Source organism: Meles meles, chromosome 5, assembly GCF_922984935.1.
Source record: "Meles meles chromosome 5, mMelMel3.1 paternal haplotype, whole genome shotgun sequence".
In the NCBI taxonomy this organism is placed as follows: domain Eukaryota; kingdom Metazoa; phylum Chordata; class Mammalia; order Carnivora; family Mustelidae; genus Meles; species Meles meles.
The window spans coordinates 97,538,772-97,565,995 of record NC_060070.1 but is presented as its reverse complement, the minus strand read 5'-3'; the positions used below and the strand labels follow the sequence as shown (position 1 = coordinate 97,565,995).

Here is a 27,224-nt window from a genome sequence, read left to right as displayed (position 1 = left end):
ATGCCAATTCTCAGGCCCTACCGCAGACTTACTGAATCAGGGGTTGTGGGGAAAGAGGCTCCACGGTCTGTGTTGCAATCTGCCCTCCAGGTGATTCAGAAGTGCACGCAAATGTGAGAACATTCCCAGGGAAGGCGATAGGCTCGAGTTGTAAGCAGAAGTGGAAAACCAGTCATTAAAGGGGAAAAGCAGGGTATTCTACAGAGAAGCTGGATCAGAAGTGGTAGGAAGAGTTTAGAGAGACATCGCAGCAGGCATGGGGGTGTGTTATTTAGGTAGCGGGGAGCTGGTGTGGCTGTGACAACCCGGAGCAGAAACCCAGGCAGCAATAAGGAAGCCGTAGCCACATGCTCATGCGCTAAGTCACTGTTCTCATGCAGTCATTTCTATAACTGGGCTGAGAACTGCTGGCTTTAGAACCTTTTTCCTGCAGTGGATCCCAAAGGAAGATAATTATCCTCCTCTCAGCCGGTTATTTACTGTGGAGCCCTGAGGCAGGGAGATGGCAGGCTTCTCAGGCTGATCCTCATGTCTTCTCCAGGCCCTTTTCAATTCTTCTGATTCCAGTTGGAACATTCCCTTGGTTGCCAGCTAAGGAGTGTACGTATGTTCAGGGAAAGGAAGAAAATTCCTGGAGTTCCAATGGGCTAGAGGTAAACTTAGCCAGAGAAAGCTGCAGGGGTGAGAATAAGCCTGTGAAAGCGACAGGGCAAGAACTCAGCCGGGAGATTCTTCAGGAGGCTTATGGAAGCTGTGTTGTCATCCCGGACGTTGCCCTGACAGGGGAATCCCTGGCTTTGCAACTTCCTGGCCAGTGTGAGGGCTACCAGCTGGCTGTAACCTTTCCTGCGATGCTCTGGCAGGGTATAGCCATGGCACATGGTGGAAAACTGGTCTGTAAGAGACCAAGAGACTGGGTTTCCCTTGTCATCCCGGACACATACACTGGGGAAGCAAGAGATGAGTTTCATGATATATCGGAGACACTGTTCATTGCCGCCCCTAGACCAAGTCCGGTTGAGTAGATCAGCATCAGCAACACTCAGGTAAGTTAATCGTGGGGCAGAGCCCTTTCTAGAAGGAAACAACACGAGAAGAAATGTGAGCGCGGGGTCCTAGGACTACAACCAGCTACTTTTCTTCTTGCACTGATTCAAACTGAGAAACAATCCCAGGGGTGTACTTAGCCAATACCAAAATATTTTCAATGAATTGGAATCTATCTGTCACTTCCCACTTATGAACATCTTTCAGGGTTTCATTTCTGAAAGGAGAAAATCCTCATTATATGAAATTGAAGTCTTTTCTCCTCATTTTATGCCCATTTCTTTTTGCCTTCATATACATTAGGGCAAGTATTTCATTTTTCTGTAAAGCAGTTCTCAGACTTGTTCTTCTTAAGGTCTGAGTCTGTTGACACCCTCCCTGAAGCCTTGAACAAGTCCACATTCTTGGGCCCCTAATATTTTCCTTGGTCAAAAAAAAAAAAAAATATTAGGCTAGAACTGTACCTTTATGCATTCATGGCCAGGAAAAATGTATAAAATGCTTAATGTTCTAGGCATGTATAGATGCTCAAAAAATGCCAGTCTTTTTAGACATTTCCCTCAGAGGTCTGGAAAAAGGTCTAAAAGCTCATGGTATTGAGATAAAGGCAAGGATAGGAATTGTTGCAATTTCTAAGAACTGAGATTGATTACTTAGTTGAAAGCCTATGGTGCTGGCTTTACTTCAGAATTTGCTTTCAGTCTTGAAATTATCAGTATCAGAAGACATCCCCCATAACAGCTAAAGTCATTCTTGTTATGATCTTTATAAAGTACAGTTTGTGTTTTCTTTTTATTATTGTTTCCACAATTAGCTAACATTCTCAGCATACTGTGGACTCAGGCACTGGGACAATAATCTAACCACTAAGAGGGTTAAAAAAAAAATTAGAAGCAATCATGGCCTTGATAGAATTTCTTATTTTTGAAAATGAACAAAGGCTGAAAATCCTGAGGCAAAGATGCCTCAGGCAGAAATGTCACTGCAGGGGCATCTAGGTGGCTCATTGGGTTAAGTCTCTGCCTTCAGTTCGGGTCATGACCTCAGGGTCCTGGGATGAAGCCCGGGGTCAGGCTCTCTGCTCAATGGGGAGCTTGCTTTCCCCTCTCTTCCTGCTTCTCTGCCTACTTGTGATATCTCTCTCAGTCAAATAAAAAAAAAATTAGCCATATATTGATGAGATTTTCATTATTCTAGTCTCTCACTCAGCCTTTGTATGTTCTTGATAATTTTAATAACTGAAAAAAAATGAAATAAAAATAAAGTCCAATTGCTTTATGTCACTTATAGTGCCCATTCTTCTTTAGCTTTAGTCTTGTTTTGCTCAAAAATTCCTTCAACATATTCCCTAGAAGAAAAATTAACATTCATTGAGGTAAGTACTTTTCAAATATCGTGTTTTTTTTGTTTACAAAATACATGTAAGGAAGATATTATAGGTTAATTTCCCAAAAAAAAAAAAAAATGATCAAGGCTCAGAAAGATTAAGCAGGAAGGAAGCTAACCAGCAAATGTCAGAGCAGGGTCTCTCCCGTTAAGAAGAACGCAGGTATACACTAACAAGTCTTCTAACAAGTCTTCTGAAGATTAGATTCTTCAGTCAGATTTAGGAATGATTTCCTAGCTCTACAATTTACTCCTATGTGTGTGTTACTTCTACTTTGTTTAAAAAGGTAATTATAGAAGATGGCGGAGAAGTAGCAGGCTGAGACTATATCTGGTAGCAGGAGATCAGCTCAATAGCTTATCTAAACATTGCAAACACTTACAAATCCAATGGGAGATCGAAGAGAAGAAGAACAACAATTCTAGAAACAGAAAATCAACCATTTTCTGAAAGGTAGGCTGGCGGAGAAGTGAATCCAAAGCAACGGGAAGATAGACCGCGGGGGGAGGGGCCGGCTCCCGGCAAGCGGCGGAGCAACGGAGCACAAAATCAGGACTTTTAAAAGTCTGTTCCACTGAGGGACATTGCTCCAGAGGCTAAACCGGGGTGAAGCCCACGCGGGGTCAGCGTGGCCCCAGGTCCCGCAGGGTCACAGAAGGATCGGGGGTGTCTGAGTGTCGCAGAGCTCGCAGGTATTAGAACAGAGAAGCCAGCTACAGAGACAGAGCTGCGGACTGAACTCTCAGCTCGGGGTTACTTGAACTGGTCACAGGCTCAGTGAGCTTGGAGCGCAGCTGGAGGCTGGGGATATGGGAGTGATTGGGTGCTGTTCTCTGGGGGAGCACTGAGGAGTGGGGCCCCGGGCTCTCAGCTCCTCCAGGCCAGAGACTGGGAGGCCGCCATTTTCATTCCTGTCCTCCAGAACTCTATGGAAAGCGTTCAGGGAACAAAAGCTCCCCAAAGCGAACCCGAGCAGATTACTTAGTCCGGCCCCACTAAGGGCGGTGCAATTCCTCCTCGGGCAAAGACATTTGAGAGTCACTACAACAGGCCCCTCCCCCAGAAGATTAACAAACTACCCAGCCAGGACGAAGTTCATCTATCAAGGAAAGCAGGTTCAATACCTAGGACAGCAGCAGAATTCCAGAGGAGGAGAAAGCAAAGCACAGAACTCATGGCTTTCTCCCCATGATTCTTTAGCCTTGAGGTTAATTCAATTTTTTTTCAATTTTTTTCTTTCTTTTTTTTTCTTCTACTAAATTTTTAAAAACTTTTACCCTTTTCTTTTTTAACGTTTTTTGACTAGTTTATCTAAAATATATTTTTTTCTTTTTTATATTTTTTCTTTATTTGTTTTCTTTTTTAAATTTTTTTTTTAGATTTTATTTATTTATTTGACAGACAGAGATCACAAGTAGGCAGAGAGGCAGGCAGAGAGAGAGAGGAGGAAGCAGGCTCCCTGCCGAGCAGAGAGCCCGATGCGGGGCTCGATCCCAGGACCCTGAGATCATGACCTGAGCCGAAGACAGAGGCTTAACCCACTGAGCCACCCAGGAGCCCCTATTTGTTTTCTTTTTTAAATTTTTTTCTTTCTTTTTTTTTCTGAACCTCTTTTTATCCCCTTCCCCTCACCCCACAATTTGGGGTCTCTTCTGATTTGGTTACAGTGCATTTTTCTGGAGTCTTTGCCACACTTTTAGTATTTTATTTGATCCTTCATATCCTCTTATCTGGACAAAATGACAAGGCGGAAAAAATCACCACAAACAAAAGAACAAGAGGCAGTACCGAAGGCTGGGGATCTAATCAACACAGACATTGGTAATATGTCAGATCTAGAGTTCAGAATGACGATTCTGAACGCTCTAGCCAGGCTCAAAAAAGGCATGGAAGATATTAGAGAAACCCTCTCTGGAGATATAAAAGCCCTTTCTGGAGAAATTAAAGAACTAAAATCTAACCAAGTTGAAATCAAAAAGCAATTAATGAGGTGCAATTCAAAATGGAGGCTCTCACTGCTAGGATAAATGAGGCAGAAAAAAGAATTAGTGATATAGAAGACCAAATGACAGAGAATAAAGAAGCTGAGCAAAAGAGGGACAAAGAGCTACTGGACCACGAGGGGAAATTCGAGAGATAAGTGACACCATAAGACGAAACAACATTAGAATACTTGGGATTCCAGAAGAAGAAAGAGATGGGGAGCAGAAGGTCTATTGGAGAGAATTATTGGAGAGAATTTCCCTAATATGGCAAAGGGAACAAGCATCAAAATCCAGGAGGTGCAGATAACCTCCCCCCCCAAAGTCAACAAGAATAAGCCCACACCCGTCACCTAATAGTAAAATTTACAAGTCTTAGTGACAAAGAGAAAATCCTGAAAGCAGCCTGGGAAAAGAAGTCTGTAACATACAATGGTAAAAATATTAGATTGGCAGCAGACTTATCCACAGAGACCTGGCAGGCCAGAAAGAGCTGGCATGATATATTCAGAGCACTAAATGAGAAAAACATGCAGCCAAGAATACTCTATCCAGCTAGGCTATCATTGAAAATAGAAGGAGAGATAAAAAGCTTCCAGGACAAACAAAAACAGAAAGAATTTGCAAACACCAAACCAGCTCTACAGGAAATACTGAAAGGGGTCCTCTAAGCAAAGAGAGAGTCTAAAAGTAGTAGATTAGAATGGTGAAGAGACAATATACAGTAACAGTCACCTTACAGGCAATAGAATGGCACGAAATTCATATCTCTCAATAGTTACCCTGAATGTTAATGGGCTAAATGCCCCAATCAAAAGACACAAGGGATCAGAATGGATAAAAAAACAAAGCCCATCAGTATGTTGCCTACAAGAAACTCATTTTAGACGTGAAGACACCTCCAGATTTAAAGTGAGGGGGTGGAAAACAATTTACCATGCTAATGGGCATCAGAAGAAAGCTGGAGTGGCAATCCTTATATCAGATCAATTAGATTTTAAGACAAAGACTATAATGAGAGATGAGGAAGGACACTATATCATACTCAAAGGGTCTGTCCAACAAGAAGATCTAACAATTTTAAATATCTATGCCCCTAACGTGGGAGCTGAACAACTATATCAACCAACTAATAACAAAATCAAGGAAACACATCAACAATAATACAATAATAGTAGGGGACTTTAACACTCCCCTCACTGAAATGGACAGATCATCCAAGCAAAAGATCAACAAGGAAATAAAGGCCTTAAATGACACACTGGACCTGCTGGACATCACAGATATAATCAGAACATTTCATCCCAAAGCAACAGAATACACATTCTTCTCTAGTGCCCATGGAACCTTCTCCAGAATAGATCACATCCTGGGTCACAAATCAGGTCTCAACCGGTATCAAAAGATTAGGATCATTCCCTGCATATTTTCAGACCACAATGCTCTGAAGCTAGAACTCATTCACAAGAGGAAAGCTGGAAAGAACCCAAATACATGGAGACTAAACAGCATCCTTCTAAAGAATGAATGGGTCAACCAGTAAATTAAAGAATAATTGAAAAAAATTCATGGAAACAAATGATAACGAAAACACAACGGTTCAAAATCTGTGGGAAACAGCAAAGGCAGTCCTGAGAGGAAAATATATAGTGGTACAAGCCTTTCTCAAGAAACAAGAAAGGTCTCAAGTACACAACCTAACCCTACACGTAAAGGAGCTGGAGAAAAAACAAGAAAGAAAGCCTAAACCCAGCAGGAGAAGAGAAATCATAAAGATCAGAGCAGAAATCAATGAAATAGAAACCAAAAAAACAATAGAAAAAATCAATGAAACTAGGAGCTGGTTCTTTGAAAGAATCAATAAGATTGAAAAACCCCTGGCCAGACTTATCAAAATGAAAAGAGAAAGGACCCAAATAAACAAAATAATGAATGAAAGAGGAGAGATCACAACTAACACCAAATAAATACAGACAATTATAAGAACGTATTATGAGCAACTCTACGCCAACAAATTGGACAATCTGGAAGAAATGGATGCATTCCTAGAGACATATAAACTACCACAACTGAACCAGGAAGAAATAGAAAACCTGAACAGGCCCATAACCAGTAAGGAGATTGAAACAGTCATCAAAAATCTCCAAACAAACAAAAGCCCAGGGCCTGATGGCTTCCCAGGGGAATTCTACCAAACATTTAAAGAAGAATTAATCTATTCTCCTGAAACTGTTCCAAAAAATAGAAATGGAAGGAAAACTTCCAAACTCATTTTATGAGGTCAGCATCACCTTGATCCCAAAACCAGACAAAGATCCCACCAAAAAAGAGAACTACAGAACAATATCCTTGATGAACAAAGATGCAAAAATTCTCACCAAAATACTAGCCAATAGGATTCAACAGTACATTAAAAGGATTATTCACCACGACCACGTGGGATTTATTCCAGGGCTGCAAGGTTGGTTCAACATCTGCAAATCAATCAATGTGATAGAACACATGAATGAAAGAAAGAACAAGAACCATATGATACTCTCAATAGATGCTGAAAAAGCATTTGACAAAGTACAGCATCCCTTCCTGATCAAAACTCTTCAGAGTGTAGGGATAGAGGGCACATACCTCAATATTATCAAAGCCATCTATGAAAAACCCACCGCAAATATCATTCTCAATGGAGAAACACTGAAAGCTTTTCTGCTAAGGTCAGGAACACGGCAGGGATGTCCATTATCACCACGGCTATTCAACATAGTATGAGCCTCAGCAATCAGACAACAAAAGGAAATTAAAGGCATCCAAATTGTCAAAGAAGAAGTCAAACTATCACTCTTTGCAGATGATATGATACTATATGTGGAAAACCCAAAAGACTCCACTCCAAAACTGCTAGAACTTGTCCAGGAATTCAGTAAAGTGCCAGGATATAAAATCAATGCACAGAAATCAGTTGCATTTCTGTACACCAACAACAAGACAGAAGAAAGAGAAATTAAGGTGTCAATCCCATTTACAATTGCACCCAAAACTATAAGATACCTAGGAATAAACCTATCCAAAGAGGCTAAGAACCTATACGCAGAAAATTATAAAGTACTCATGAAAGAAATTGAGGAAGACACAAAGAAATGGAAAAATGTTCCATGCTCCTGGATTGGAAGAATAAATATTGTGAAAATGTCTATGCTACCTAAAGCAATCTACACATTTAATGCAATCCCTATCAAAATACCATCAATTTTTTTCAAAGAAATGGAACAAATGATCCTAAAATTTATATGGAACCAGAAAAGACCTCGAATAGCCAAAGGAATATTGAAAAAGAAAGCCAAAGTTGGTGGTATCACAATTCGGGACTTCAAGCTCTATTACAAAGCTGTCATCATCAAGACAGTATGGTACTCGCACAAAAACAAACACATAGATCAATGGAACAGAATAGAGAGCCCAGAAATAAACCCTCAACTCTGTGGTCAACTAATCTTCGACAAAGCAGGAAAGAATGTCCAATGGAAAAAAGACAGCCTCTTCAATAAATGGTGCTGGGAAAATTGGACAGCCACATGCAGAAAAATGAAATTGGACCACTTCCTTACACCACACATGAAAATAGACTCAAAATGGATGAAGGACCTCAATGTGAGGAAGGAATCCATCCAAATCCTTGAGGAGAACACAGGCAGCAACCTCTTCGACCTCACCGCAGCAACATCTTCCTAGGAACATCGGCAAAGACAAGGGAAGCAAGGACAAAGTGGACTATTGGGATTTCATCAAGATCAAAAGCTTTTGCACAGCAAAGTAAACAGTTAACAAAACCAAAAGACAACTGACAGAATGGGAGAAGATATTTGCAAACGACATATCAGATAAAGGGCTAGTATCCAAAATCTATAAGGAACTTAACAAACTCAACACCTAAAGAACAAACAATCCAATCAAGAAATGGGCAGAGGACATGAACAGACATTTCTGCAAAGAAGACATCCAGTTGGTCAACAGACACATGAAAAAGTGCTCCACATCACTTGGCATCAGGGAAATACAAATCAAAACCACAATGAGATACCACCTCACACCAATCAGAATGGCTAAAATTAACAAGTCAGGAAATGACAGATGCTGGCGAGGATGCCGAGAAAGGGGAACCCTCCTACACTGTTGGTGGGAATGCAAGCTGGTGCAACCACTCTGGAAAACAGCATGGAGGTTCCTCAAAATGTTGAAAATAGAACTACGCTATGACCCAGCAATTGCACTACTGGGTATTTACTCTAAAGATACAAACGTAGTGATCTGAAGGGGCACGTGCACCCGAATATTTATAGCAGCAATGTCTACAATAGCCAAACTATGGAAAGAACCTAGATGTCCATCAACAGATGAATGGATAAAGAAGAAGTGGTATATATACACAATGGAATACTATGCAGCCATCAAAAGAAATGAAATCTTGCCATTTGCGACGACGTGGATGGAACTAGAGGGTATCATGCTTAGTGAAATAAGTCAATCGGAGAAAGACAACTATCATATCATCTCCCTGATATGAGGATATGGAGATGCAACATGGGGGGTTAGGGGGATAGGAGAAGAATAAATGAAACAAGATGGGATTGGGAGGGAGACAAACCATAAGTGACACTTAATCGCACAAAACAAACTGGGATTGCTGGGGGGAGGTGGGGTTGGGAGAGGGGGAGGGGGGTTATGGACAATGGGGATCATATGTGCTATCGTGAGTGCTGTGAAGTGTGTATACCTGGCAATTCACAGAACTGTACCTCTGGGGATAAAAATACATTATATGTTTATAAAAAATAAGAAATAACGTGTGTTTGGGTGGGGAAAAATAATCAGACAAATTACCTGCTTATCAGAAGCTTTCATTGCATTGGCAGAGGGAAGAAACAAAGAAACAAATACAAAATAAAATGAAAAAAAAAAAAGATGGATTAGGGTGGCTCTGCTGGTTAAGCGTCTGACTCTTGATTTTGGCTCAGAGTATGATTTCAGGGTCTTGGGATCAAGCCCTGTGTGGGACTCTGTACTCAGCAGGGAGTCTGCTTCCGGATTCTCCCTCTTCCTCTGCCCCTCCCCCCCAAATAAATAAATAAATCTTTTTTTTCTTTTTTCTTTAAAAAGGTAATTATACAGTACTTTGTGGGGTTGTGGAAAGGGTTCAAAAGGTTAATGTATTTAAAACATTCAGTGCCCCGCAAATAAGAGCTTTCTATAAAATCAGTTATTTACTCACATCCCTGAAAACACTAAGCACTTTTTGGCTCAAAGAGAGGTTATTTTGAATTATTTGGAGGAGGAGCATACCAAGGAATGATTTTCCTGTGAAAATACAGGACGCCTGAGTTCATTTATCACTATGCACAAAGGCACAGATTTGATTTTGCAAGAAATTACAAGCAGTCAAGCACAGCAGAAAAAATATACACATACACACAGACCCACAGATACATGTACACACAGACATATCTAGATTCTGTGTCCTTACTCCAAGGTACCCAAATATCCCTTAATAATACTAAGTATTTCAGGCACTCCTCTTTGTACTTCTATATAGGAAGTCCCATCCCGCATGCAAAAACTTGGTCAACATACAGAGAACTGGTGTCCGGCAGAAGTGAATGAGGAGGTAATTGAACAGCCTTGAAGGAAGTTAACTTTACATCTAACTGCTTTGAGTTGGCAACAGCTTTGGAAACATCATGTAATTCACTCTGCAGCCCTGTATATGGAAAGACATAATGAAATCTGAAAATCTGAAAACACAGGAAGGAAATTTGTCGCTGTATTTTGTACTATGCCGCCAGTTTGCCCCCTTGTATCATCCTAACCACTGTAGAGTTACATATGAATTAATGCAGCTACTCCTGGCCTGGTTCTCAAACATTATATGGGATTTCCAGATCTCCATCGTGCTGTTTCTCACAATCATGATCTTCCATGAACATTTCTGTTGGGAATATCCCTTAGGAATTTGGAATTGCTTGGGGGACTTTCCTGACTTCTGACTTCTCAGACTAATCTTAAACTCCTTACGGTAAGAGAAATTTTATAGCTCTCAAAGTCTATAATCTACCATACAGGTAGAAGCATAAGAGAACTCACATTTATTTGGCATGGCATTCTGACTTAAAGAGTTTTCTAGCTCCTTGCCTAGATGCCCATTACAGAAATATCAAGGTATAAATTTAGTGTTGGTGAGATTTATCTAAAACACTGCACTGGGCACTGCACCAATATGAGACCCAAGAATGGTACGGTCTCTGATAGAGCTTGTCACATGGCATGTTAGCTTCTGTTCATGTAGAACTGACTTGCTCTGCTTCTCCAAAATCCTATCCACTCTATCCTTTCTAGAGGTCCTGATTAATTGAATCCTCTGGAAACTGACTTTCCCACTTCCATCCATATCTAAAAGCTTGTTTCCTCCTTCCAATAAGTAATTTCTTATTGCAGAATACATGAATAGGAGATCATATTGAATAGAGTCTGAAATCCGAGCATTGGTTACTTTCTCAGGGAGTTTAGTCTAAGAGAAACCAAGTAGTGTCTTCATGTTAACACTATTAGAAATTACAGAAGTTGTGGCTAGAATCCCACATTATAAACCCAAATTACATCGAAGTAATTCAAGAGACTCTGAGAACAAATTAGTCCATGCTAATGAAGGGTATAGATAGTAGTTCAAACAAAATTTATTTTTCTTAAATTAGATTGAACTAATTCTTTCTAAAAGTCAGACTAATATTTCTTTTAAAAAACTTTTAAACAGGATTTAATTTATTTGGGAGATAGAGAAAGAGAGATAGAGGGAGAGCCCAAGCATGTGGAGGGGCAGATGGAGAGGGAGAAGCAGAATCCCTACTGAGCAGGGAGCCTGATGTGGGGCTAGATCCCAGGACTTAGAGATCATGATCTGAACTGAAGGCAAACGCTTAACCAACTAAGCCACACAGGTTCCCCTTGAAAAACTTTTAAAATCATAAGATGTAATAGAGAAAACTGCATAAAACAAATGTATAACTGAGGTAACTTGGTGGCTCAGTCAGTTAATTGTCTACCTTCAGCTCAAGTCATGATGTCAGGGTCGTGGGATCAAGCCTTGCATCAGGCTTTCTGCCTAGTGGGGAGCCTGCTTCTCCCTCTCCCTCTGTCTGCTGCTCTGCCTACTTGTGCGCTCTCTCTGTGTGTCAAATAAATAAATAAAATCTTTAAAAAAATGTGTAACTTCATTATTACATATTTTAACAACTACTAAAGCCATAAAATAGAAATTTACTAACCATCTTCTATTAACCATTCTCCTAAACACAATTCTCTCACTCTTCACTAAAAATAACCACTATTATAATTTTTTATGACAATTGCATCCTTGTTTTAAGTTTTATTATGCAAGGGTGTGTCCTTAAACACTATAGTTAGATTTTGTTCACTTTTTGTCTGGTGGATCTTTTAATCAGCAGCTTTTTTTTTACATGCCTATCCCTCCTTCACACCCTTTAAAAATTCTTTCCTTTTATTTGTTAAAGAATCCAGTTTGTTGGGTAGAATCTCTATAGTTTGGATTTTGTGGATGATCTCTCCGTGATTTGTTGACCATGTCCTACTGTCCCTGACATCAATTACCATTTTAACAAATGATTTTCTCCTTGTTCACAGAAGGAACCTTCACTAAAATTGTCCTACCTTTGTTCACCTTACCTCCTTAGAAAGGGGGGTGTTGCTAATTGGATAAGACAGAACTCAGACCATTTATTGGACCACAGTTAATGGGATCACAGTACCAGCAAGCCAGATTCTGGAACTTTTAGGTTAGTGCTCACGTCAACAAGCTCTCTCACATCCATGCAACCAGTAGTGAACAAAAGAGCCTGGCCCATCTGGATGGCTGTATACTTTTTCATTCCCTGTGCTCTCATGGCAAACACAAAGAGTTTGGTTCTTCCTGTGGGTCAACCCTGATTTAACCTTGTTTATGGAAAGCCCTTAGATTAAAAATGACAAAGGCATCCCCGTGTAGAGTGCACCATTGCTCTGAACACCCAGAATTGAAGTAGCTCCATTACCTAATTTTTTTAAAAGATTTTATTTATTCATTTGACAGAGAGAGAGCATAAGCAGGGGGAGTAACAGAGAGTGAGGGAGAAGCAGACTTCCCACTGAGCAGGGAACCTGATGTGGGGATTGATCCCAGGACGCTGGGATCATGACCTGGGCAGAAGGCATTGGCTTAGCTGACTGAGCCACCCAGGCATCCCTCAATTGCCTAACTTTTGTAGGTTATCCAGGCAGCCCCACCAGTCTGTGGTACAAGATGAAAGACCCGCCTTTTCTATGTAGTAGTTGGCTTTTGGAGTCATTCATGATTTGGGGATGTTATGGGAATAGCACTTATGTGCTTTGGTTAAAATGAATAAAGATATCAATGACTTCTTAAAAGCTATTCCATATTCCAAGGAAATTATAGTTCTTACCAGCAAATCCTATAGGCAAGAGGACACATCAGAAGCCAGAGATAATGCCTACACTGATTACATGCTAAAAGAGGGGCCTTTACCACTATTTTAGGCGCTATTAACTCGCATCTGTCCCCACCTAACTTCAGGGAGGATGATGTGTCAATGTAAATGACTAAGACTGACTCATGACTAACAGCTCGGCCTGCTCGGAAAAAAAAAAAAAAATACTGGCAATTACAAGGATGTTCTCATCCTAATGGTGGCTGCAGGTGCTTTGGGGAGAGTGGGTCCTCTAGCACCATAGACTGTCCAGTTATTGCCATGATTTTTCACACCAAGGAAGAGATCTACTTATTTCCATACTCAAGTAATAATGGCTAGAAAATTTTGCTAGTTTGGCTAAGGGAGTGGTAGAACCCTGTCTCACATCTCACCAGCATAACTGGGGTAAATCTGTAAAAGTCAGAGACAGTTCAGAACTTCCACTCTAACACCTTTGTGAGCATTTCCAAAGGGATGTTATAAAACACCACAAGTCTTTAGGTTATGAATATGCCTTAGCCATCATTTGCAAATAGACAGGAGCTTTTTCCTTGTGAGAGGGCTTCAGCTGTTTGCTGCTGAAAAAAATTACCAGACTTTATATTTCTGATCTGGGGGACCCTGCCTTCCTGTCCAATGATCGAGGAACTCTCCTTCAATGCAACAATTAAAAACAAGAACTTCGTTGACTGTATCATCTCCCCAGATCATGAAAAGTTGGAAAAGTAATCCACTGAAGCTGAAATTGTCCATGAACAGTATTAGAAACTCTTAATGCAGGTCAGTCTTGGCCAAAAGTTTTTCCATTAGCAATGATAACCATTCAATTATCTCCTTGGATCTCAAACATACTCTAATCTTTCTAAATCATGTCAGGATATCTGACGCAGATCAGTTAAGTATCTCTTTCCAGAATCAGCTACTTCAGAAAGAAGGAAAGACTTACCTATTGGCTTATACTTAAGTTAGGGTCACTTTAAAAGATTGGAACAGGAAATGATTAAGAGGAATAAAGAAAAATATGTCGTGATATTACAGTAACAGTGGGGGGAAATGTCACTTGAAAGCAGCCCAATATAAACGGTGCCTACTTACCCCAAAGGCCAAGCCTCTTTAGGAGTAAAACAAGTGTTCTCACGAAACTGTAGTACAAAAATTGTAACTATATAAAATGTATATCTCTGAATTTGTGCACTTATATTATCATATATGTGAAACAGATATCATATCTATCTGATGTATATGACAAAAATGAGAAAAAGAAGACTGCCTAGTGTCTGTGCTTGATCTCACCTTGTATTTGAAAAACTTGATCCCAGTTGATAACATCATTTTCTTCCAACAGGCGTTGGTAGGCCCTGACATCCTTGTAGAACACAGCATAAGCATTAGTATAATGGTCCAGGTTATCTGTCTCAGCCTGGGTCAGAAGATATAATTGTAAAAACATAAATATGTCCTCTAGGTAACTCAAATCCTAGATAAGTTAGGTACATTGGGGACATAAGCTTAGATCATTCCCACTGCCAAAATCAGCCACCTATAAACAATGGCTAGATAGGAATGTGGCTAATACACTCTGGTGAGGGAAGGAACAGATATATATTTTGCTTGATATACTTTTGCTTGATTATTCTTCTGGTATTTGGAACGTTTTAAGATCCTTATTCCATATTTTTCTAGGATTTTATTTATTTATAAAAATGGAAGGGGGCGCCTGGGTGGCTCAGTCATTAAGCATCTGCCTTCGGCTCACGTCATGATCCCAGAGTCCTGGGATCGAGCTCCACATTGGACTCCCTGGTTGGGGGAAGCCTGCTTCTCCCTATCCCACACCCCGCCCCCGTCCCACTTGTTTCCCTCTTTTGCTGTATCTCTCTCTGTCAAATAAGTAAATAAAATCTTAAAAAAAAAAAAAATGGAAGGGGTATAACTTAATGGAGCCACCTACAAGGTTTAAATAGAACTCTCAGAACTTTCCTAATGTGGTCATCACATTTGATCACGTGAGCTCTTTGTCCTTGCAAAATGGGGCAGATATCATCTTTTTCAGTATCCTTATGTATTTACCCACATTACCAAAGTTGTTGGTCACAAGGAAATGTCAAACCAGAGGAAAAACAAGTATGCAGAAGTACGTATGCTTCCTGGTTCCAGAGATTGTGAAACACTAGAGAAACACTTTATTGAACACATTTAAGCTAGCAGTTTTCCATGTCTGCAACTCCAAAGCCAGTCAAATTAGAAGCTAATGGTGAGGGGCACCTGGGTGGCTCAGCGGTTAAACCTCTGCCTTAGGCTCAGGTCATGATATCAGGGTCCTGGGATCCTGATCTGTGTTGGGCTCCCTGCTCAGCAGGAAATCTGCTTCTCCCTCTGCCCCTCCCTCCTTGTGCTCTCTCTCTCTCAAAAAATAAAATCTTTTAAAAAAACTAATGGTGAAATATGTAGTTTATTAAGCTAATATATATGACTGTAATGGTTATAATATCCCCTTTGCCCAATCTTTTCTTTCCAGTTGATGCCAACTCTTGGGTTTTCAGGCGGTGTTTTTTTTGTTTTGTTTTGTTTTGTTTCTCCGTCCTTTCCAATCTGTACCTCTTTCTGACGCCGGGTGATAACAGCTTTGAAGTCTGGCCATGAATCCACCACCACCTCCTTCTGAAAGGGATTCCCACGATTCATGTTCATCACTGCTCCATAAACCTGGGCCCGAGAACCCAGAGAGACAAGCCAGTCACATTACTAACTCTTTCAGTTGCATATTACTGTTTTCACTTCTTCTTGTACTGTATAGCTGTGGCCATGAGAAGGGAAATTATAGAAAAGCACATATACACAACATGCACACGTACAAACTTTTTTCTTGTTATTTCATTATTGCACATCAAAACTGGTAAAAAAAAAAATCTAGGAAAACCTATGAAAACTCTCCCCAAACTTAGATTTTTACTGTACAGCAATGAGAGATACCAAAACAACAGGCTGACTAGATGGCACATGGGTCAAAAATAAATACTTACAGAAGGAATCAGAATCTGATGTATGGATTTAGGGCTCATAATATCTTTTACAAGTTCCACAGATAATTTTGATGCTCAGCTGCTTTTGAAGCTTATTATACTCTCCAAAAATGACCTGCTTAATGCAACTATTCCTTCAACCCTAAGTTACAATTAAACATCACTGAGGGTAATTCCCCTCCCCAAAAAAGCCCCCTGCCTTTCAGATTTGATGGAGGAAGGCTCTCTAAGCATTCCCTGAGGGTCACAACTATGTCTTATTCATTGCTATGTACATGGAGTCTAACATAATGGATCAACTGGTTGTTGGCTAGACAATACTGACCTGTGCCCTTTCATATTTTTTTTTCTCCACTTAGAATCAAAGAGCCTGCCCTATAAAACAACCTTCATATGCCAGGGGTGCTTATAGAGAAGAAGTTGTGGCGGTAACAAGGAGAGCTGAGTTACAGTCTAGTGTTCTTAGCAGCATTTTCATAATTGATAGAAACTGAAAACAATCTAAGTGTCCATCAGCAGTGGGAAAAAAGAATAAATTGTGGCATATTCATACTATAAATTATAAAACAGAAACTTAATGGTGAACCAAAGAAGGTAGATACAAAAAGATATACCATGTGATTCAATTTACATTATATTCTGAAATAGACAAAACCACATTATGGTTTTAGAAGTCAGGATACTGGTTACTTTTGAAGAGCTGGGAAAGATAATGTTTGGAAAAGAGCACTGGGGGGCTGGGGAGAAACTGTGTCTGAAGTAATGTTCTTTCTTGATTGGAGTGCAAGTTATACAAGTATTTGCTCTATGAAAATTCATTGAGCTGCATAATTATGTTATGTGCACCTTCTAGTATGTGTTATACTTCAGTGAAAACCAATTTAAATTTTAGGGGCATTAGAACCTACATTTTACCTCTTTTATCACATCATGATTCAAATCACGCACTTCAATACCTAGAACATTATTCAACTCTCTTCTCTCTTTCCCAATCTGGGACCTCACTCAAATCTTATTATAGAATGTATATTTCCTAATTTAGTCTGGCTAATACTAACGTGTGACATGGATCATACTTAGTGAAAATCCGAGAACTAAATTAACCTGGAAGGGTCATGCTTGCTCTGTTTAATTACTAAATTTGGGGGCTGCTGTTCTTATACATACATAGTCATAAATTTATTAAAGTGTTTTTTCCCATGAAGAAACCATACATCTTTATTTTAAAATGGAGCTTAAATATGATTGGAATGTTGAGAAGATTAAAAGGAAAAAAATTCTTTCTAATATTCAGATTGTGAAAGGGGAAATAATGACTTGTTTGCAGGAGTTTTGCAACCAGCTGAAAGATTTGGCATTGGTTGAAGACAATGAAACAAATTCTTTTAACAGATATTTATTCAAAGGGTGAGTGTTGAGAGGAGATGGGAAGTAGCTAGGGGAAGTAAGGATGCTGGAAGAATGAGCAGTTGGAATTTGTGAAGGAAATTTGGAAGGATATTTAATCACTGAAATACTAAGGTGAGGTAGGAAGGGGGATGGGTGAAGTAGGTGATGAGGGTTAAGAAGGAGTTCACTTGTTGTAATGAGCACTGGGTCATGTATGGAAGCACTGAATCACTAAACTGTACACCTGAAACTAATACTATATGTTAACTAACTGGAATTTAAATAAAATAAATAAATAATAAATAATCAGATTATAAAATACATAACCATAACCTCCAAAAAAATGGAGGAAGTGTGGAACAACAAAACAATTTTTATTCTCTAAAGGGCATAGCGTAACTGAAGAGATATTTTGAAATTATGGTCAGAGAACCCAAGCCAGACGTTATATAACCATCCAATAACTGAAGAAAGATAAAACAATTCAACGGTAAAGAGACTCCCTGTACAGAAAATGACAAATTCGAAGTGCCAAGCTAAACAGCTATTAACTAGAAGATGATATGAGGAAGGCATTGATTTGTGCCTACGTGTTTCATTTCTTTAACTCTCACTTCAAGTGGTGTTATGAGAAGCATAAAAAAAAAAAAAAAAAAAAAAAAAAAACAAAGAACAACAGAAAACCACAACCATGCAGTTTGGAATTTGATAGCTTGGATTTAAACCTGATATGGGGAAGGGATTTAGTAATATCATCTGTAAAAGTATAATGTAATTACCTGTTTATTCAGAGTTATTAATATTACAGAGGAATTAATAGGTTTTATAAAGTTCAAATGAGACAGCATAAAAGGTATGTTAAAAAAATGATACCTACTATTCTGATCAACTCAACTAATCTGAATTCAGAGGTCCGTAAAAATAAGATTTGAACAGCTGAGAGCTAATAAGTAATTATTTCATAATACTGCTAGCAACGAACCAAAAACAGTTTATTGAGTAATTATATGGGCAAAGCGCCATGCCAAGCACTGTGGGAGGTATCAAAAAAAAAAAAAAACAGAAAAAGAAAAAAATCAACATCCTCACCTGGGTGTCTGGTACTTAAGTTGCTATAAGAGAAGCAGTAGCTTTGAATCAAAGGAATCAAGACTCAATTTTTTTTACTTGCTTTACTTGCTTTAGCCTTTTTGGACTGTAACTTACTCGTTTCTAAAATGGGTTAATAAGCATTTTACAATGTTGTTGGAAGGAGAAAATAAATTGAAATTATTTTTATGCCAAAGTACTACCCACATACTATTTATAATGTAAGAGCCCATCATTTGTCTTGATGATTATATGACCTTAGATGACCCTGTGAAGGTCACCAAAACCTTTTAATTACTCTTTGGCAAAAGAGTGGGTCAAACATTTATTCTTCAGAGTGTCCACATTCAAAATGGGACATTTTGAGTCAGACTATTCATTTGGTACTCTTTTAGCCATATGCTCCCAAATTATCACTCAGATTTTCCTTACCACACATAGTTCAAGCATGATCCATATGGCAAGATGACTAGATTTAATCACCCCAGTACAGTGCTCTAGATAACTTTTGTTAAAGTTTAGTGTAAATAAGGATTATCGAGGGTATGTGCCAAATACACAGGTCTCTGGTCTCTGTCTTTAGAAATTATGATTCATTATATCTCTTCTGGGTTATTAGCAGCTGTCACACTTGCAGTCAAATATTCTTACCACTGAGTTATTCCCCCTGCCACTTACATTTGAAAATCCATATTGTAGGGCTATCTCCTTGGTCAAGAATTGCAGACCTCAAAGACAATTTCTTTGCACTTCGCATTTTTTTCTCCAAGTGCTTAAAATATTTTAAATCTCATATTTATTTGTAATCTGTGATTAATGTCTTCTTCCACAGTAGCTCTGAGTTATCAGCAGGCCCTCACAGACTTTGGGACGACTCAACAGAGACTTTATGACTGACAAAGCCATTGAAAAACATAAATAAATAACAATGTTGAAATAGTCAGAAAAGTTTTATGACTCCTGGACCTCAGCTCTGTCTTGAACCGAGGTTATGTTCTTATGAACAATGCAACTTAATCCATACTCTTCTGCCATTAAGAAAAGTTTAAAACTCACGTTTACCTAGAAATAATCTAGTCCAGCATGACCTACATTTTCCTAGAGATCATCTAGAGTGACTGTCAAAAAAATAATTATCACAGCCATATGTATGCTTCATGGAATCAGTCTCTAGCAGGAGACAAGTGAGAAACTGTCTGCTCAATAGGTTTAATAGGAAAGTCCTGACATCAGAAAAACTGGGGTAACAGCCACAAGTGTGACATTATTTCACAATAAATAAAATAAAGAAATAAAGGAAAGCTCTTAAGTGTAGAATACCTTGAGTGATTCAGGGAAGTAACTCTTCAACCTTTTTTCCAGGATCAGTAATTTGGTAGAACAGTTGAGCACCAGCATCTTCTCCAGAACTGTAGCAATTCCACACCTAATGAGAAAGCTGAAGGGATGTGTTCAGTTTTTGCTTGTTACTGTTTGACTCTCCGGAGGAACATCCTTGAAGTCCTGTTTTCACTGGGTGCAATTCGGAATGCCATTGCTCCCTCTGATGAGGGGAGAAGAGAGGAGATGAGAGGTACTGGGGTGGGTAGACCAGAGAGCACGTGGAAGTAGGGAATGTTAACGACCTAATCTGGGAAAGAGGTGAGTATCCATGCTGGGTTATGTCTTTCTATGGTACACACTCACTGTACACTCAACTTTTCCTTTGAGACACAGAAACAGTTGTAATTTCACATCTGTTTGTGTTTTCATTGAGTCTGTCTCAAGTCGACTGGGAGGTACAAGAAGGAAAGGGCCCTCATCTGCTTTGTGCTCTATTGTATTCCAGCACCTACAGGGCCTGGCACAGAGGAAAAGGGCATTCTAAGTGCTTGCTGAATGGTTAAGAGGAAGCTCAGAGTACGAGTCTTAGGGTAAGCAGGGAAACTTCTTTTTACAGTGTGGGGCAAAGATGGAAGATGTGAGTGGGTCAGGCAGCAGGTGCTTATGGGAAGCTACTTTCAGAGAAACACCTATAGGTTGAAGATAAAGAATCAGATGTGAGCAAAGGTTGAGACTCAGTTTAGACAAAATTAAGGAACGAAAAAGGGACTTAATATAATGCATGCAATTCAGCCATTCAGATGCAGTTATTTTTTTCTAGATTTGGGGACTTCCTACCCCCTGCTTTTTGTCCCTAAGAAAATTTCATTTTTCCCCCAAACATTCCAATCAGGTCTTGACTGAATTAAACAAATTTTTTTTCTCTACCTTCGATGCAGTAGAGTTTATCCATTTACTCTCAAATAATGGGCACTAGGATGGCGAAAATGTGTCAGCTAGACACGAGAACCTGGTGTTTCTGAGACTGTAGTGAATTTTTTCCTGTACAGCACATTCCCCAGATAGAGGAAGCTACTACTTGATTTCAATATGTGGCAGCTCTGTGTGACTCTAAGATACTCAAGTGGTTGATTGTGATTTGTTTAAAATCCACCAGGCAACTCCATCATATGGTTTATGTGAGTCTGAACTTCTATGAAGCATATTTCCTGTGATCAAGCCCTGTGGCTGCAGTTTGCTGAGTGGAACACCTGAGCTGTTTGTAATTCTCTCCGGGACTCTGAAAAGATACCAGGAGCCGCACCAGAAAATCAGCTCTCTGGACCCTAGTACTCAGGCTGGGCTGATAGGAGAAGCTTTGCAAAGATCGAGTTTCCAGGGTTCAGGTTGCGCAAAGGAAGGAGAGATGCAGTTGTCATCTTTTCACGCTTGTATCTGCTCGACATTTCACTCAGTCATGCTATCTCTAAATAAAATATTAACTTCTTAGCAGATCTTCATGTTAAATACATTAATTTATTCTAATTCAGTATTTGAGAAAATAAGAGAGAATTATTTCATAGAGAAACTGATCATGTATCTCTTATTACATTTGATGCCTAGAGATGTTTTTATGTCTTGATACATAGCAAAGCAGCTAGCACAACGGTAGGAATTCTAAGAACTTGTTGGCGATTTGCTTTATTGCCTGGTTTGTTCCTCAGAGTTCCTGAAACCACTTATAAGTGTAGGTAAAATATAGGATGAAAAATCAAGTTTAAATTAAAATTCAGGCAAGGGGAAAACAGAGGTGTAAACATAATACACGGCAAGAGTGAGGCCAGCAGACAAAGCATATAGACGTAGTTCTACATACAGAGCTGATACTTTTTATTTGTGGATTCCATATTTGTGGAATCTACTTGCTAAGATTCTCCTGGAACCCTCCAAATCCATAGTGACGGTGTTTTTGCAGTCGTTTGTGGACATATTTGAGTCTCCAAAGCCAATATTGTCAGCGGATGCTACAGAAGTTGACCTCTCTTTCCAGCTCTTATACTCTAAACAAGCCCTTTATATGATGTATTTGTGCACATTCTTTTGTGGTGTTCGCTTTCTGCTGGTAATTTCACTGTTTAAAATGGTCCCAAGGGGTACCTGGGTGGCTCAGTCGTTAAGCATATGCCTTCGGCTCAGATCATGATCCCAGAGTCTTGGGATTGAGCCCCGCATCAGGCTCCCTGTTCTGCGGGAAGCCTGCTTTTCCCTCTCCTGCTCCCCCTGCTTGTGTTCCCTCTCTCATTGTCTCTCTCTCTGTCAAACAAGTAAAGAAAATCTTAAAAAAAAAAAAAAAAAAGTTGTCCCAAGCATAGTACTTAAGTGCTGTCTAGTGTTCCTATGGCAAAAAGACTGTGATGGGTCTTACCGAAAAGATACATGTGTTACATAAACTTCCTTCAATTATGGGTTATAATGCGCTCTTGACTGTGAGTTCAATGATAACAGAAAATCAACAAGTGTTAAATAATGTGTCTTGAAACAGAAATACACATAAAAAAAGGGTTGTGTGTTGGGATGCATGGGTGGCTCTGCAGGTTAAGTTCCCTGCTCAGCGGGGAATCTGCTTCTCCCTCTCTGTCCATTCCTCCCCTGCTACTGTGTGTGCTCTCTCTCTCAAAGAAATTAATAAAATCTTTAAAACTAAATTTTTAAAAAAAAGAGAAAGGTTTTTTGTTGATCTTCTGATAAAAACATTGTGACCAGAGGCTTGCAGGAACCTAATCTTACGTTTTCCCTACAGGTGGTAATCCCTGTGACCTTGCTGAACAAAACCACCACAAACAATGAGAAGCAGGGATTTGCAGCAGGTGAGAGCACATTTTGTACTGTGAGCTTTCTGGCAGCCAACGTAAGAGAAACAAACATGATTAGTTACGTGATTCAGCTTGTCCATATAATTATTCTTACACTCTTGGGGCACCCAGGTGCTCTGAGGGTTGGGCGTCAGCTCTTGATTTTGGCTCAGGGCATAATCTCGGGGCCCTGGGATCCAGCCCCACGTCAGGCTCTGTGCTCCATGGGGAATCTGCTTGAGGACTTCTCTCCCTCTGCCCCTGCCCATGCTCTCTCGCTCACTCTCATTCTCTCTCTAAAATAAATAAATCTTAAAAAAAAATTATTCTTATGTTCTTTACCATAGCATTTGCTTGACTTTTCACTTGTATTATCTCTAAATGAAACTCTCTAACTTCTAAATAATCAACACCCTCCTTGATCTGGCTTCAATATAGCTTTCTATTCACAAATTGTGCTGGGTGACAAATATTGGTGACATTACAATCAGAGAGATTTTCTCCCATGGGTTCACAGAAGGAAGGCACTATAATTAATGAACACCAGTGGACAATGTTCTTTCAGTAAACAGTGATGAATTTCCCGAGGACGTTTCTCTTATGAAATACAAAGATAGTTTTAAGGCCACAGAGCAGAATGAAGAAATTCTCATGGATGCAGAAAATATATTTTACAGATTTTTGATTTATAGTAGAAAGTCATAATGACAACCATTAAGTCTGAGAGCTACAAGATCAGAGGATCATAATCTCACCAATAAATTATAAATGCCCCATAATTCGCATGTGTTCTAGAATTGGAAGGTAAAGATTTGTAATTCCTCTGGCTGAACTGTTACCAACAACAGACTCACTAACTGAAATCTTTGTCAAGGAATGTAATTAATTATAGTCATTCAAGTTTAAGAGCCCAAGATTCTTTGGGGCACTGAAGTGTTCATCAGCACACAACAAGCATTTAAAATATTATCAACATTAATCAATGAAAGCATAACACTGGCCTGAAAGATCTTTCTTATAAATAAATGAAATGTAAGGTCTCTGCTTTTATAAGGTAACATAGCACTTACAGTGACATCTGTGGGTGGGACATCTGTTAGTGAGACAGGGAATTTTTTTTTCCCCCTTTTTATTTATTTTTTCAGCGTAACAGTATTCATTCTTTTTGCACAACACCCAGTGCTCCATGCAAAACGTGCCCTCCCCATCACCCACCACCTGTTCCCCCAACCTCCCACCCCTGACCCTTCAAAACCCTCAGGTTGTTTTTCAGAGTCCATAGTCTCTTATGGTTCGCCTCCCCTCCCCAATGTCCATAGCCCGCTCCCCCTCTCCCAATCCCACCTCCCCCCAGCAACCCCCAGTTTGTTTTGTGAGATTAAGAGTCATTTATGGTTTGTCTCCCTCCCAATCAGGGAATTTTTTTAAAGCTCTTGTGATCTGATGTTAGTAACTATTTTTCAGATGATGGGCTTTCCATTCAGAGATGCCTCTCATCTGTTTCTCTAGTTGTGCCCCATCAGTGCAAATGATTTTATATTTTGTAATGCTTATTTTCCTCAAATCAAAATTTGAAACAGAAAAACAAACACAAAAAGCAAACATCTTTCCCCATAAACCTAATTATGATTTATCCTTCCTGTATAATGCTGAAATTCATCTCTCCTCCCTATTCTCCCCTTTCTTCTTGCAATTTTAATGAATGATTTGAAATTTATTATTTTAATGAAGGAATGCTTACCTGCTGTTGAGAGTTCAGTTTCTATCAGGTCAGTGGTTCCTTCCTCATAAATGGTGAGTTTATTCTTCAAGCCTACTTCCTTAATTAATCCTTAGTGGAAAGAGGAGGGAGAGAAAAAAATAAAAAGTGCCCACACCTGTAAATAGGGAGGCGTTCATGGTGTCAGGTGAAGAGCGTCATGCATACAACACCCCACCCCTTTCTTTCTTTCAGATTTAGACTTACGGTGTGAAAAACAGTGAATACTAATCTTGATTTAAAGACGGACATTTTCTAGACCCCAATCCCACTGTCTTCTAAGATCTCATGAAAAAATAAAAAGGAATGAGACCCAGGTGAATGGGATACAATAGAAAATGACAAAGAGGTTCTGACCTCTAATATATTTTCATTTTTTAAAAAGATTTTATTTATTTACTTGAAAGAGAGGGTAAGACACAGAGAAAGTGTATGAGCCAGGGGCAGAGGCAGAGGGAGAAGCAGACTTCCCACTGAGCAGGGAGCTGGACTTGGGACTTGATCCCAGGACCCTGAGATCATCACCTGAGCCAAAGACAGACACATAACAGACTGAGTCATCTAGGTGCCCCTAAATTTTCATCTATTTTGAAGAAATGGTTTTGCTACTCTAAACTTTCAAAGCTGACAAAGGGATAATCTCTAAAGCATATACTTGTGGAATTGAGAGTATTTTTGATAATTGTAGTTCTCTTGCTCTAATCTTTTAAATGAAAAGAGTTTACTTGCTTTCCTCAAATGGCTGCAATTTTGAGTGACATATAAACACTTGCATGGGCATCTTGGCCCACAACGCAATACCTGAGCTTTTGGATAATAAACAGAATGAATATTTCAATGACATGTGTAGAGTGCTTCAATTTGAATGTGGTCACATGGGAGGATACTACTTTCTGTTTTGTAAAGTCAATATCAAATGATGGGGAAAATCAGGGCATTCTTTTTTTTTTAAGATTTATTGTATTTATTTGTCAGGGAAAGAGAGAGAGAGAACAAGCAGGGGGAGTGGCAGGCAGAGGGAGAAACAGGTTTTCCACTGAGCCGGAAGCCGGATGAGGGACTCTATTCCATGCCCCTGGGATCATGACCTGAGCCAAAAGCAGGCACTTAAGCAACTGAGGCACCCAGGTGTCCTTTTTTTTTCTTTTTAAAGATTTATTCATTTATTTTCAGAGAGAGAGAGTGAGTGAAAGAATGGGGGGGAAGGACAGAGGGAGAGGAGTGGGAGAGAATCTCAAGCAGACGCCCTGTTGAATGGGGAGCCCCAACCTGGGCTTAAACTCATGACCCTGAGATTGTGACCTGAGCTGAAATCAAGAGTCATATCCTTCACAAATGAGTCACCCAGGTGTCCCTGTGGCATTCTGTACTTGAAGATGCTTGTTAAGTAACACAATGGGTAGCTGGTAGCTTAAAATGACTAGAGAAATTGTACTAGATGGCAATTATGGGATGTGAAAGGCAGACTGTCTTTTTTGATCTAGTTATATTGATAACTTTTAAAAAAATTATTTATTTTAGAGAGAGAGAGAGGGCGGGTGAGAGGAGGAGCAGTAAAAAGAGAGAATCTCGAAGCAGACTCTCTGCTAGGCACCAAGCAGATGGCAGATGCTGTCTGAATTTCATGAATTTGCATGTGTTCTAGAATTGGAAGGTAAAGATTTGTAATTCCTCTGGCTGAAATGTTACCAACAACAGACTCACTAACTGAAATCTTTTTCAAGGAATATAATTAATTATAGTCATTCAAGTTTTAAGAGCCCAAGATTCTTTGGGGCACTGAAGTGTCCATCAGCACACAACAAGCACTTAAAATATGTTATCAACATTAATCAATGAAGGCATAACACTGGCCTGAAAGATCTTTCTTATAAATAAATAAAATATAAGATCTCTGCTTTTATAAGGAAGCAAAATACATTCAGTGACAGCAACTCTTAAGAAACACTAGTTGGAATACAAAACAATGGCTTAGTTACTTTATACATGATAAAATCCAAATGGGAAATCTCAATTTTTCTATGCTCTTCCTTTCCTTCTTTCCCCTCCCTTCCACAAAGCTGAGTGTTTGTTGACAATGAATGAAATATGAGAGGATTTAGAAGACTTGTGTTTGGAAACTAAGCCAACCTGAATGACTCACATATTAAGTTTGACAGGCACACCTGCATTTAGTTTTGGTTGAGAATGTCAGGAAATTCTATCCAACCAAATAAAGGAAGGTATATCCCTTAATTTTAGGTTCCGTTCAGGTGTCTAATATTTAAGCAAAACCTCTTTGTTAAACATATGCCCAACTTACAGTTGGGGAAAATAGAAGGGTTCCTAAAAAGTGAGAATTTTAAACAACTGACAGTGTACGAAGCTCTGCTACATATCTGTACAGGATACCCATTTGTCTCCCAAATCACAATTTACCTTCCTTCTCTGACACTGGTATTTATAGTGTATGTCTTCCATCTCAGACTATGTGTGTTTTACACTTGAAAGCCTATGACAAGTGTTGTGGAGAGGAAATGTACTGTTGTCATGACTTGTGCGTGTGAGAGCTTAGGTAAGTAAAGATACTACAAAGGAGGACCGCCATCTGAACTACTGGGATCGCGTGCAGTTGAAATTTAACTGTATCTGGGTCTATAATTAACTCTTAAATTCTTCACAAAGGGCACACCCAAATTTAGCCTTTAAATAAAATATCGTGTACGCTTTGGATTGCCTGCTATCTGGCGGAAGATACCGTAGATCCTTCAAAATCAGATCACATACCTTTAAAAGCTGTAAGAGGGTTATTTGACCAGTTTGTGCATGGTGAAAAATATCACTCAGCAAAAGTGGTGAGTAAGAATGCCAGCTGAACAGTCACTGTTGA

The 27,224-nt window shown here is 39.5% G+C and overlaps 1 protein-coding gene across 5 annotated transcripts; it reads right to left on the bottom strand.

The window, feature by feature from the left end:
- Window positions 1-474: 474 nt before the first annotated feature.
- On the bottom strand, window positions 475-27,224 carry GLYATL3 (glycine-N-acyltransferase like 3). 5 transcript variants are annotated; one of them, XM_046004310.1, is made up of 6 exons: window positions 27,122-27,224; window positions 19,763-19,985; window positions 15,540-15,647; window positions 14,235-14,361; window positions 10,036-10,162; window positions 475-1,074 (listed from the first exon to the last, which is right to left on the bottom strand). In XM_046004310.1, the coding sequence occupies exons 2-6, from the start codon at window positions 19,838-19,840 to the stop codon at window positions 660-662; spliced, it is 855 nt and encodes a 284-aa protein (XP_045860266.1). In that variant the 5' UTR covers window positions 19,841-19,985; window positions 27,122-27,224; the 3' UTR covers window positions 475-659. The 5 variants fall into 5 exon arrangements, with proteins under 5 accessions (XP_045860266.1, XP_045860270.1, XP_045860268.1 ...); XM_046004314.1 differs by having other exon boundaries at window positions 14,235-14,355; XM_046004312.1 differs by having other exon boundaries at window positions 19,763-19,880.

What these genes read in the sequence shown, in the direction of transcription:
- GLYATL3 (XM_046004310.1), bottom strand. Translation starts at nt 19,840, where the DNA reads ATGCTGGTGCTCAACTGTTCTACCAAATTACTGATCCTGGAAAAAAGG. An exon ending in TCACCCGGCGTCAGAAAGAG is followed by an intron (nt 14,362 to 15,539) that starts GTACAGATTGGA and finishes CTTCTGACCCAG; the next exon opens with GCTGAGACAGATAACCTGGA. An exon ending in TCAAGTTTTTCAAATACAAG is followed by an intron (nt 10,163 to 14,234) that starts GTGAGATCAAGC and finishes TTCCATATACAG; the next exon opens with GGCTGCAGAGTGAATTACAT.